The 13,898-nt window shown below is 36.4% G+C and overlaps 2 protein-coding genes across 3 annotated transcripts; one reads left to right on the top strand and one right to left on the bottom strand.

Annotated features, from left to right (window-relative positions):
• Positions 1 to 3,555: 3,555 nt before the first annotated feature.
• pafah1b3 (platelet-activating factor acetylhydrolase, isoform Ib, gamma subunit) lies at positions 3,556 to 10,862 on the bottom strand. 2 transcript variants are annotated; one of them, XM_079836732.1, is made up of 6 exons: positions 10,560 to 10,862; positions 9,918 to 10,001; positions 9,670 to 9,759; positions 8,803 to 8,919; positions 7,514 to 7,636; positions 3,556 to 5,668 (listed from the first exon to the last, which is right to left on the bottom strand). In XM_079836732.1, exons 2-6 carry the CDS (start codon positions 9,993 to 9,995, stop codon positions 5,411 to 5,413), a joined length of 666 nt encoding a protein of 221 aa, XP_079692858.1. In that variant the 5' UTR covers positions 9,996 to 10,001; positions 10,560 to 10,862; the 3' UTR covers positions 3,556 to 5,410. The 2 variants fall into 2 exon arrangements, with proteins under 2 accessions (XP_079692858.1, XP_079692859.1); XM_079836733.1 differs by having other exon boundaries at positions 4,092 to 5,668; positions 9,907 to 10,001; positions 10,560 to 10,633.
• prr19 (proline rich 19) lies at positions 9,981 to 13,415 on the top strand (the record flags this gene model as incomplete). The annotated part of the gene is made up of 3 exons (XM_079838095.1): positions 9,981 to 10,903; positions 11,147 to 12,558; positions 13,405 to 13,415. Exons 2-3 carry the CDS (start codon positions 11,154 to 11,156, stop codon positions 13,413 to 13,415), a joined length of 1,416 nt encoding a protein of 471 aa, XP_079694221.1. The 5' UTR covers positions 9,981 to 10,903; positions 11,147 to 11,153.
• Positions 13,416 to 13,898: the final 483 nt, after the last annotated feature.

Genomic DNA, 13,898 nt, shown 5'->3' with positions numbered 1-13,898 from the left:
TGTAATTCAAACTCTTAATTGAACCCTCACTGATTTTTTTTTTCTTATTCTTACCATATCACATTTATAACTCAGTTCAGATCAAAGGAGACATATTAGGTGCCAAATGTTCTGCATTTGATTGTTTTGCAGGAACCCGAAAGTTCACTAAAGTTTCACTAAACCTTTTAAAGTCTAATAACATATTATGGGAAAAGAAGAAACATGATGGATGTTCTTGTGAACAAGCACCTGGAGGTCTGGGTCACATTTGCCGAACCAAAAAAATAAATTCCTTAACAGCTAAATGATATCAAGCATGCAACCCATAATCAATCTTGTATTCACTCAGATTCATAAAACAGTAAAGACATGCTGGTCTGACTAAAACCATTGTATAACTGCAAAACAAAATAGGGGAAAAAATCTGAAATCATTCTGAAGACACTCTCAGAATAATAGAAGAAAAAACATCTTGTGGAGTTCGTTATTCAGAGTTCTGACCCAACTGAGATGCTTTGACATGACCGCAGCACTGCACATGCCAAAAGTATAGCTGAAGTGAAACAGCTTTGTGAAGACAAATGGAACTGATTCACAGTTGCAGGAATCATATTGTTGTGTTATTAAAGGTGCACTATGTAATTTTTTTTTCAGTAAAACATCCAAAAACCACTAGGCCAGTGTTATATATTTTGTTCACTTGAGTACTTACAATATCCCAAATGTTTCCAACTATTTGTAAATCGTGAGAAATTGCTATTTTACCCAGGGAACCGGGACATGTGATGGAGTCACCAGTCGATTGCGTCAAATCTGCGTTACCCTCAGTTTCCGGTTTTATTTTGCAGAAACGCTTTACTCTCACTGCAGTGTGCAACAAGTGTCATAGCAGCCGCCGAGTGAACGCACAGAGTAACGCCATAACATAATTTTTAACACACTCAGATATATCTAATACGATAATCAGAGCTGCGTTACCTCATACTCATGACCGGAAAAGCAGAAGTGGCGCGGGCGACTGTGTCATAATAATAGTCCCGCTGCTCGCGAGGCGTGTGTTGCCTTCATCTTATTAACAATCGCTCCAGCGGCCTTGCTCAGCTCCACAACACTCGGTCCTGCTCTGCTTCATACTACAGTAATGTTAATAATAGCATCCATGAACATGATTTCTGCCCGAGTCCTATCCCGATTCTTTTCCACCGGCTGTGAGGTGGAGACCATGTCCCAAATTCTGAGCTCAAAATTGCCGTCATCAAACTACGCCTTTGTTTTGAACAGGCGACCGCTAGTGGATGGAAAAGTTACATAGTGCACCTTTAATACCAGTTATTAAACCCATAAACATCACATAATTTCAAATCACATACTTAAAGATGCAATGTGCATCTTAGATGCACATTGCAATAGATCTGCAATAGATCTGCAATGTGCAGATACATTTTAGCAGCATCTAGCGGGTGAGGTGAATTGCATATTTGCCATAATTTGGTTGTCCCAAATGGAACACTTCATATGCACTTTAAGTCTTGTGGACTTACAATGGCTGCTGCGTGCCCATGTCCGTTAAGTCCACGAGACCGCAGGGTGTCCCTATTGTCATTTTAGGTCTCTGCAGTTGATATGCGCCCTCGATGGGCACTTCTGCCGAGCCTGCACTGTTGCGGGTTCCGCAGCTGACTTCTTCCCGACAGTTAAAGCGCCGTTACGTCATGAAAGTGCGGACTTGACGTAGGAAGACTGCGAGGGTTTAGGGTGCCATTTGGGACAGGGCCACTTTCAAAGCACATAGAGCTACGGTGCACAAGCTACGGTGGCCGACACAGGACAAAGAAGTCGTTGTGTGAGAGAGCAGAGAGTAGCTAGCGCTCTGTTGAGCAGTTTGTCCGTTTAGGGCTACTGTAGAAACATGGCAGTGCAAAATGGTGACTTCACTGTGGATAGAAATGGCTCATTCTAAGGTAATAAAAAACGGTTTATTATGTAAGGTCTTTATACACCACTGAAAACAAAGTTATGTATTATATTGCATTTCTGTCAATAGATCCTCATAAATATTACACACTGGCAGCTGCCATATCATCCTGTAGCCCAAGACTGGTTTCCCACTAAAGCTAAGCAGGGCTGAGCCTGGTTAGTACCTGGATGGGAGACCTCCTGGGAAAACTAGGTTGCTGCTGGAAGAGGTGTTAGTGAGGACAGCAGGGGGTCCTAACACCCCAGTATAGTGATGGGGACACTATACTGTAACAATGGATGGGGATTATTAGGAGGGGGATAATCATGATTGGTAAGGGCCAATGGAGGGAATTTGCAGTCTCTACTAATGAGCTGATGATTTGAATCAGTTGTGTTAGATGAGGGAAACATGCAAAATGAGCACTGGTAAGGTGTCCACAGGACAGGTTTGAGAACCACAGCTGTAACAAGCACCGTCCTTCGAATGAGACGTTAAACCGAGTAGGGGTGTAACCCCGGTGTCCTGGCCAAATTCCCCATATCCCCCTCCTAATAATCCCCATCCATTGAATTGGCTCTATCACCCTATCTCCTCTCCACCAATAGCCGATAAATATATGAAACTATAAGCAGACTGTATATTGTTGTTGAATAATTATGCAGAAAACTAGCTTTTTCCTCTAACTGTAATTCAATATCTTGAAGTGGGCTTTCAGAACAGATATAATGAAGAGAAATTAAATTCTACCTGTAAATCTACCTGTCACATGCTGACATGTAAGACATGTTGTGCTAGACTTTTGAGTTAATAAAAGAACTAAAGTACACATGGGTTGTCTCGAACCTCACTGATTTACTGATATCCTGAAACTGTAATTTCATCTTTAACAGGCTGAATCACTCAGCTTGATATCATGTGTCATCTGACACTCTTGTGTGTACACCATAACATGTCCCAGCCGAGTGCTTGCTTTCTGATGCTTATCAGACTGTAGGTGCCAAAAAGTATTTAACAGTATTTGTGCAGTGACACAATATCAAAGATCAACAGAGTTCCATTCATACAGCTGAAGGAGACCGGTCTGAAACTGACACACTCTCAAGCATGTTTTCTGAAAGCAACTGTTAGTTACTTTAATCACATGAATTAACGGATTAACTTCTGATTTCAAACTCATTTTGATATTTTTTTTCTGTTTTTTTCAGGTTATAAAATATCATGCCCCAAAACAATTTATTAAATAACAATTCATGACATTAGTGTAAACATGTTATATACACACACATAGTAGTGGAAAATTGACATCTTTGATTATGTAGTTATTATAGGCTATGCTTTTTCCTGTGAGCTTTTTCTATGCATTATTTTTGCAAAGTAAAATAAAACTTTTTTTTGCCAAAGTGTTGTGTGTTTTGTTTTTCCTCATTTTTTGATCATTTAATCAAATTCATAGAAGGGCCATAAACATATCCCCCCTGGACAGCACTTTTGACAACTACTATATAAATAATATATATATATATATATATATATATATATATATATATATATATATATATATATATATATATTGTTGACCTTAATATAATATATACACTACCATTCAAAAGTTTGGGGTAAGATTTTTAATAGAGGGCTGGCACATTAAATTGATCAAAAGTGACAACAAAGGCATTCATAATGTGACCAAACAGTTCCATTTCAAATAAATGCTTTTTTGAACTTTCTATTTAACAAAGAATCCAACTTAAATATGAATGGTTTTCAACACTGATAATAATAATAAATGTTTCTTGAGTAGCAAATCAGCATATTAGAATGATTTCTGAAGGATCATGTGACTGGAGTAATGATGCTGAAAATTCAGCTTTACATCACAACAAAAAAATACATATAAAATAAAATTTCCCTAAATTACTGTTTTTTGAGCAATTTAATACAGCTTTGGCAAGCTTATAGGACTTCTTTAAAAAAAAAAATTTTTTAAATCGTACCAACACCAAAGGTTTGAATAATATATTTAAAAAAACGGAATATAATACATTTCTAAGAACTTGACAAATGTTTTAAACTAGTTTTGTCCTTTGTGACTTATAAACTAAACATAACCAAAGAAAGTTTAAAATAGAAACTCAAAAATGACACATTTGAAAGGTTTACCAGGTTTTATTCCACTATTTTTACATGATAATCGTTTAAATCGCATCAGGCATGACATCTAACCCTCAGACTGGAATCTAAACATAAGACATTAGGCAGACAATTCCTGGAATCACTCAAGACTACAGGAAGATGGTAATGTTTACGAAAGCCCATCAGACAAGACAGTACGGACACAAACACCAGGACAAAGCAGCAGAACAATCATACACCTTAACGTTTATCCATAATCATCAACATTTGAAAGTTACGGTTGGTTGTAATACATCCAGCAATTAAAATAAAGACAGCCCATTATTATTCCAATTCTCTGCTTAGTAGAAACTGAGCCATGCAAGGACCACCCACGCCCATTTCCATGTCTTTAGTTACAAGGTTGGATATTATCCACCATGTAATTCTTACAGTCAGAGACCCCTGGTTTACACATGATTTACCTTAAGAGGTGAAAGAGAGAATGAATTCCAAAACACTGTACAAAATAACTGAAACACTAATTCAATGTTTATCACAAAGAATTTCCTGCAAAGAAAGTATCCAAAACAATAAATCTTATGGAATCATTTTGAAGTTATGTAACATTGTGTGCAGCACCTACCCTTTTCTCAGAAAAGAGACTATGGGTATGTACTATGAAGGATAATTAACGGAGAACCAATTTACCCACGTTGTTCCTTTCAACAAATAAACAAGCACTTGCCAACATCTGAAGGGCTATATAGCCTGCTTTCGAGAAATCTGCTGTTTCCAACACAAGGAGTACAAGACAGTCTTGTTCAATCAAACCATGACAACACAGCCCTTATGTACACTTCAACAACCTCTACTCATCAGAAGTCATCAAGATCAACATTGCACTGCGCAATAACAGGCTTGTTCATATATGTACAGACTTTGTAATGTACTGAACATTTTGCGTAAAGAAAATAAAACTGTCAAAATTTAAAGGGATAGTTGACCCCAAAATGAAAATTCTGTCATTACAAACCTGTATGACCATTTATTTTGTGGAACACAAATGATATAACAGAATCTTTATTTTTGGATGAACTATCCCTTTAAGCTAGATCTAACAGTACTCAAACCAAATCTATTTTTGTAGTAACAAGGAAGCAGTAATGTAGTAATGCACACTGACGGGAAGGATCTGATGTTGTGTGTTATATATATACGTTTGTGTCTAATAAACAGTCATGAGTTTTCCTGAGGGTGTTTATATCTCAATAAGGCTCTAATTGTAGAGCATAAAGGATGAGACATCCGTTATTTCGCAGGAAAGGGTGTTTATGCTATATTTTGTGTTTGCGTTCATGGAGCCTGTTTATCTAAAAGGGATCTGATGCATTCATGTAAGGGCAGGCACACCCTCTGGTAGGCCGGCGGCGTGAGGTGCAGATAATCATACATGTCCTGATGTGCGATGGAACCGTCGGACTGAATGAACCCAGGGTCCATGTCCAGAAAAGAGACATGAGACAGAGACGCAACCTCAGCCTGAACTTGAGCATTCACAGTCGCGTTGCGCTCACGAAGAGGGTTTGGACTTCTACCTCTCGGCAGCAGCCCCTAGTGGTGAGGAAAGAAAGAGTATTACCTTCCAATAGATGCAATAAGTTTGGGTCTTTTAATGAGAAACCAACATCTATTGAGGATAATGTTTAAGAAAAAGCAAAGAAATGTCAGACTAAGATGCTACCGATTTTATATGTCATGAAAGACAAAAAGGAGCTCTACCATTTTAAAACAACAGCTAAAAATGGTCAAAATGACTGAATATACATAACTGTTTACACAAAAGGTTAAGACATTTCACATAAATCACAGTAAAACAGTAATATTGTGAAATTTAGACATTTTTCTAAATAAGTTATATAAAATAAGCTATAATTTATTCCTGTGGTGGAGAAAACAAAAATAAAAAAAAAATCTTTACACCAGTCTTCAGTGTCACATGGCCTACATCTGAAAACTTAGGCAGCTGACTTATTGCCTGCTGCCCTATCAGGCAATGACTTTGAAAGGCAGCGTTTGCGCATGAAGGCAACTCTGTTGCAAAACGGCCAGACTTCTGAGGCAGTGTAACGGTTAAATGATCAAAAAAAATTTGAGATAAAAAAATAGAGCAAGCTTTGGTGAGAACTAAACAAATATTTAATCACTATAGTAGTACTTTCTCACTAGAAATGACTTCAGAAGTGGAAAACAATGGTCAAAAATTTACATTTATACACAAATTGACCAACAGCCGCAACGGTATCACTTTACAATAAGGTTTCATTAGTTAACATTAGTTAATGTATTAACTAACAGGAACTAACAATGAGCAGTACATTTGTTACTGTATTTGTTAATCTTTGTTAACGTTAGTTCATAAAAATACAGCTGTTTATGGTTTGTTCATGTTAGTTCACAGTGCATTAACTAATGTTAACAAGATTTTAATAATGCATTAGTAAATGTTGAAATTAACATTAACAAAGATAAATAAATGCTTTATAAGTGCCGTTCATTATTAGTTCATGTTAACTAATGAACCTTATTGTAAAGTGTAACCGCCGTAACTTTCAGATGACATTTATTTTTAAAACTCAACTGTCACAGAATGGAAAACACAGGATTGTGGGATATCAAAGGCAGCGAAGGATACATCTATGCTGGCTTCAAAAATTCAGATGAAGGCATCTCATGAGACAGGAAGTGAAGCGTACATTTCTGACGTACCTTGATGCATTTCTACCATGGAATACATACTCCAAAGGGAGCATTTTTCAGTTTTCAGATGCAGCCTTGATCCTTTAAAAATCATTTTAGTATGATGGTTTGGCACTAATTTCTTATTATCAAAGTTGATAACTGTGCTGCTTAATATTTTTGTAGTAACCTTTTTAAATAGAAATAATTTGTGACATTATACAAGTCTTTCAGGCAGCCTTGCTGAATAAAAGTATTAATTTCTTTAAATAAAAATAAAAAAGATCTTGCTTACAAACTTTTGAACAGTAGTGTACATTATAGTACCCTGGATTAATATGTTCATTATATGATTCAATTATTTGTATAATTTTAAAATAGTAATATATACTATAAACTAAACTATATAATATATTGTGCACATTTTATTACTTTCAGTTCTTTTTTTTCCTCCCACCCACCCTTCTGTTCTTGATAATGTTTGTTTTGGAAATATGTTTTGCCCTTTGTTGGACAGTTCTATTTTTGTTACTTTTGTCTCATTTTGTCTTTTTCTGTTGGCTATTTCTCTATTAAGCAAGTCATAATGGCCAAGAACATCACATTCAGCACTGCTGGAAATTGACAAAACTGGTATGATGAATTAAATTGAGGATTAAATTATTTTCAAGATATTATAGATAATGTTGTGAGTGAGAGGTAGGAGCTGAGATAACTAACCAACACAAGAGTGTGAGCATGAGGCAGCTTCTGATGGATCACATCGACGATGGCCATGATGCCTCCACAGATCTGTTCTGGAGTGTGACCGTGATTATTAGTGCCCACCCACAACACCACCACCTGCAGACCAACAGACAAAATAAAACATTAGTAACCATTTTTGCTAGAAGAGGGTCTTTTACATTTGCTTTGCTAATTAACTTTTTCAGATGTCTAAACAGTGTCATCTCATCTGTGACCATTTTCCTTTGTGTTTCATTACAAATAAGGGATCCATACACAAATGATTCACTTTTTTTATAATTAATGAAAAGATTTACATGTACATACAGAATCTGGACCATCTTGTATTAGCTGAAGCTCCACCTTAATTTTTTGAACAGCTTGGTTTAAAAAGTCTCTTGACAAACACTGGTTTAGTTTGTGAAATGAGAAACTTAGTATTCTCTTTATGTCAGCAGACTCTCCATTACTCTGCATTTAAAAAAAAACAGGTGATACCCCGGAGGTTTAAGATTTTGCTGATCCATGTCAACTTTTTTCGCTTGTTGTGACAACTAACACGGATATGATGAGTCATAGACAGGGCGAGTGACATATGTACATAATTTCCTGCAAAAACCATCCCACTAGGTCTCAAAAATACACTTATAACAAGCTTACCATAGTGAATCATGTTAAGACAAAAACATGTTTTGGAAGGACTGATGATGTACTGACTCATTTAAATGTTGTTAATTTTGAACAACAACAAAAAAAGTTACCTTTAATATAGGACTACTGCCTAGTTAGGTTGGCTCTATGTAGATATTGTAATAATGGTTTAATCTGGCATAGTGGTGTTTCATTCATGAATGAATCAGCCGGTTTGAACTAATCAGCGAATGAATCTTTGACTCACTTAGTAGTCAATACTGTGGTAGTCAATAGCTGCCAAGATATGCTTTATTACAAACATTCTTCCAAATATCTTCCTTTGTGTTCAGCATAGGAAATAAATTCATACAGGTTTGGAACAACTTAAGGGTGACTAAATGATGACAGATGTCTTTAATAGTATAATAATTTTAAAATAAACAGTAATTTCTGTCAGTGATGCACAACATTGATTTTGCTCATTTACCAATTCCAGCATAATGCCAAAGAACAAATGTATTTCTTTAAATAAATAGGAAAGAAATTTAAAGGTGTTCTACAGTATAACCAACTTCCTTTTTATGGTAAATATAAGAGGGTAGCCCTTTTTTCCGCTTGAGCACCTGCCCTCACTGTTGCACATAATTTACCTTAGGGCTGATGTGGTCCAGTTCTCCATTGATGAGTCTCCACAATACATGCTGTGTAGCATCTCCACCAATCCCAAAGTTCAGAGCATGGAGAGGAGAAAACAACTGTCGCCAAACCTGCCAACATCAAGTAATATAGAAGTAAAACTTTTGTTCACCAAGGCTGCATTTATTTGATCATAAATACATAAAAAGACAGTAAAATTATTAACTTCAAATAATGGTTGTCTATTTGAATATACTTTAAAATATAATTCATCTATGTGAAGCAAAGCTGAATTTAGCAGACATTACTCCAGTCTTCTGTGTCACATGTTATTCACATCTTTATTATCAATGTTGAAAACAGTTGTGCTGGTTAATATTTTTTATATAATTTATATATAAAAATATTTATATATTATATAAATCGATTATTTGATAAAAAGTGATAGTAACAATTTATATCTTAAATAAATGCTGTTCTTTTTAACTTGTTATTCATCAATGAATCCTGATCAACTTATCACATTCCAAAAAAATATTAAGCAGCACAACTGCTTTTTTAACATTGATAATAACTGAGTATCGAATCAGCATTAGAATAATTTATGAAGCACACTGAAGACTGGAGTAACAGCTGATGAAAATCCAGCTTTCATCACAGAAATAAATTATCTTTTAAAGTATATTACAATAGAATAAAGTGTAATAATATTTCACAATATTACTTTTTGTTTTGTTTTGATGAGCATATGAGACTTCTTTTAAAAACCTTAAAATAGTAATGTTTCCAAACTTTTGACCAGTACTGTATATATATAAACACAGTATCTTATCGTTGATAAGAATGACTCGTATGCAGGAGATGCAGATACTTTGCTATACCTCAAACTCATGCAGAAGCTGGATAAGTGAATCTCCAACAAACAGAACATCAGGCTCTTTTCCTTTACTGTCCGATACAAATCGATTGTGCTGCAGAGATGAGAACACATATAAATGCCATTATGACACAGTTGCATATTAGAGGAGGTACTGGCTGATTATGTGTTTATAACAAATTAAATAACATGAGATATTAGCAATCTAATAGGTAGACTAAGCTTGTAAAATATATTGTACAAAAGAACCACCAATGACATCCATCGGCCATCTCCCTGTGTGTCCTGACAGGGGGTGGGTGTGACTGCAGGGTTAGACTCTCCACTCATCACTTCCTGAGGACAGACATGTAGGGAGATGAGTTGCATTTTTCTCCATTAGCGTAAAATATGGATCCTCATATGAGACCAAACCAACATTTGAGATTATTAAATTTTGAGCCCAATGTTGTGCTTTGACATGCAAAATATTAAATTAAGACTGGGGTTATCTTATGTACGTTACTTTGACCACATCTTATGACAAGCACAAACGACAAACATTTTTCCCAGCTGAACCAGTTTGGTTGGTGCCATTTTTTAAGTTTGCACTGCAGTACTTAAAATCACAAACTAGCTGGTCCAAAAATAGCAGCGAATACATAATAATTGGTTGGTCGTTTGAGTATATAAAAAAAATTAACGTCTTCCAAAAGATCATTAATGCTAGTTAAAAGTGTTTTTAAGTGAGCAGTTCACATAGCTAATGTAGCACTTAGCATGCAGATGCCTCCATTTAGAAGAACAAGGCACAAAACGCGTTAAAACAATGCGTTATATCATACTAAGTATTTGCAATGCATGTTAACACTTATGTCGATTCATATTAATTTAAAGGATGGGAAATATCGTTACCAAAAAATGTAACCACAGCGGAGTTCAGTGTTCAATCAGTCAGCCAGCGGTCAGCTGCCAAACCCCGGAAGCAGGAATGTCGAACCAGGCATTACTGGCAGATCGCCGAGAACGTTTGACTTATAAAATAGCTTTATACTTCATAAACGCGAAAAGTTCATTAAATCTCCTTATTATTTTAGTTTCCAGTGGTTCAAATGTACGTCAAACTTTTAAACATTACTTAATATCAATTCTCTTGACCGTAATAATCTTCGCAGATCTCTGCATTTGACGGTCATCTTTCGAAGCAAGTTGCCAAGCAACGGAAATGAAAATGTAACGGCCTTTGGAGTCAACTACAGGTAAGTTAGGCTACATACCGATTTAATGTCGTGGTTTGATATATAATATAAGTATATTTGACAATGAAGAAAGCATTTCATTCAACAGTTTGACCACAAAAAATGCTCTTCATTTGATGTAGGCTATTGTTAAACCGGTGTGGTGAACGTAACCACAATAACCATGTGACTTCTAACTCAGATTACTTAAATTATTTAAATTCATGACGACTCATTTTTAATTTTATAATGTGTGTTTTATAGTCTTAACATGAAGATGAGCCACCAATCCTGCAAAAGCTTTCCACATAAACACACCTTGCCGAAGACATCCAATGACCACAACAGCATCAAAACTAAGGCTTCATGTCATGCAGCCAATGTTGTCCACAACTGCAAACCAGCGTGCAGCAGCAGCATGAATACAGATGTACATCACAACTCATCACATAAAGTAAGGCGTCTTAAAACCAGGAAGGAGAGGAATCAGGTTCGAGATCAGGAAAGAAACAGGTCTCAGACATACCATCAGCACAGCAGAAAAGGAGACGGTGAGAAAGCACAGTGCCACCACACCCATCCACTGTCTTGTTCAAGAAAAAAGAGCACATTTGCTAAGCCATTCATTCCCCAGAAGCCAAGCATCATAACTGAAGGACGCCTTACCTCCATCCGAGGCCTTTTTAGCCATGAGGTTAGGTCCATAGATATTGAGAGGGTGGTGAGCGAGCAAATAAAGAGAGACAAGCAGAAAAAAGAGCAAAGAAAACAATCTATGACACACATTACATCACCGCTATCTCCCTCAGTACCTGATTCAGACCAGGACTGCACTCTCGATGAAGTGCAGGAACCACTCCAGGAACAAGAAAACAATACACCGCCACATGTGAAAAAGAAAAAAAGTTCAAGAAAAGAGCTTATTGGAAAAAACTGTCGTATTCAGACTAATAGAGGAGTCGCAGGACCTATGGGATTATCTAGAGAAGATGGGAAGTATCACAGAAATGACGACACCAGGAAAGAAGATACTAATAGCAAAACAAGTCCAAGTAGCCCAAGAGAAACTGAGCATATGGTTTTATCATCCTTAGAAAATGAACCGGTTCATCAGTTATGCTCTACTCCAGTTGAAACTAATAAGAATAACTCTGATATTTCACAAACAGACACTCTCAAGTCCCATGATGAAGGAAACCAAGAATGTGGTTCTATGAATATTCAGAGATTTGAGAAAACTTCTACATTGGTGGGATTCCCAAACATGGAAGTTCCGCAAATGTTGGAAAATCTGCAAACTTTGACCTCTCTCTCTGAACTAGACTCTGGGGCTGGTCAATTAGCAGATAGTGTCAAGCAGAGGAAGCAAATGTCAATGTCTTGTAGGGAAGCAGTGAAAAGGGTGGCAACACGTTTGTGCCAGGCTTCAGAGCTCCATGTACCAAGCCATCGGCGTCCCCTGCTGTCCGAGTGTAGAGAGGCACTAATGCAGACTTTACAAAAAAGACACAGCTTCCAGTTAGAGCACAACCTGCATAGGCTACATTCATTCTTGAATGATAAGCAAACAGCCTCTCAGCTCAGCTCAGGACAGCGACATGAAGATTGTTCATCTTTTAGCCATGCGGTGAAGAACAAGGATAGGAGTTACAGCAGGAACATGGAGATTTGGACAGGTATGTCACTTTTTTTGACAGGTAATAGTGCCCAAGATAAAAATTAAAAAAAAGGAAAAATCTTTTAGACATACAGTTTAAGCAAGTTCCTAAAAATGTAATCTTTGTATTTATGTTGCTTTCATATGCTATCATATTCATGAACAAAAAGCAAAAACTTTTATTCAATTTTCAAAAACATTTTAAATTTAAAGCTACAGGACAATTTACAGTATGAAATAACCTTGTCTTGTAATAAAATGTCAAATTATTTGTTATTATAAACAAATAATTTTTGTTTATATGAACCTGCATGCTTCTGCAGATTGGTTGCACAATATGACTCTGACTTGACAGGCACATTTTTCAAATGTAACAAAACTGCTTTAATACTTATTTTTTTCTGAAAAATAATAATAAAATAAAATGCCAAACTACTTTTTTTTTATGGTATTAGGACAGATGTATAACCCTGACATTTTTTACTTAATGCACCCCAAAAATAACTAAATTTAAAATATGCTCATCATTGAAGAGATTTATCATTATGACCCAGTTTCACAGACAGGGCTTAGATTAAGCCAGGATTAGGCCTTAGTTCAATTATGGGCATTTAAGTAGCTTTTATAAAAGTACCTTAGAAAAAAACATTACTGGTGTGCATCTTGAGACAAAACAATGGCACTGACATATTTTAAGATATGTCAGTGCAAGTTGCTTTCAGTTAAAACAGCTCACACATGCATTTTAGTCTGGGGTTAGCTTAAGCCATGTCTGTGAAACTGGAGTTATATGTATTAAATTGCATTTTTATATCCTGACAACAACAAAAATTGTGTCATGTCATTGACCCTTGTCTCATAATAGAATATTTGTGAACATGATGGAAGTTTTAAATGACCTCTCTGCTTCGTAGACAGTGCTATGCAGCACGATTACTTAGCAGAGGAAGTTAGGCTGGACTTGGACAGAGGAGCTTCCACCAGGAAACGTAGGATACAAGAGTGGAACACCTCTTTCCCTCCATTCTCTCTTGAAGAACCACAGCAATCACACACGGACATGGTGAGTCAGTGAAATCAGACACAAAGTTTAATGCCTCTCAGCAAAAAATTAAATAATCAAGTCCAAATAATACCAAAGTTGACGTGAACTAGACTATTACAGAGGAAAGAACATTTTACAACTTCAGGACTGTATGGCTAATTTTCACATTTGAATTTGATTGGTCAGTCTTTGCAGTTTGACCAGTGGAGGGCAGCTGAATTGTCTCAGGATTGCTTCAGAGCTCAGCCTCATCCCAGCAGACACCTCTTTAACCAGAGCCAGACCTTTACCCAGCATGCCGTCCCTATACACAG

This window comes from Gobio gobio, assembly GCF_949357685.1.
Source record: "Gobio gobio genome assembly, chromosome: 15".
In the NCBI taxonomy this organism is placed as follows: Eukaryota; Metazoa; Chordata; class Actinopteri; order Cypriniformes; family Gobionidae; genus Gobio; species Gobio gobio.
Note: the sequence above shows the minus strand (reverse complement) of the source record. Positions and strands in the feature narration are given on the sequence as shown.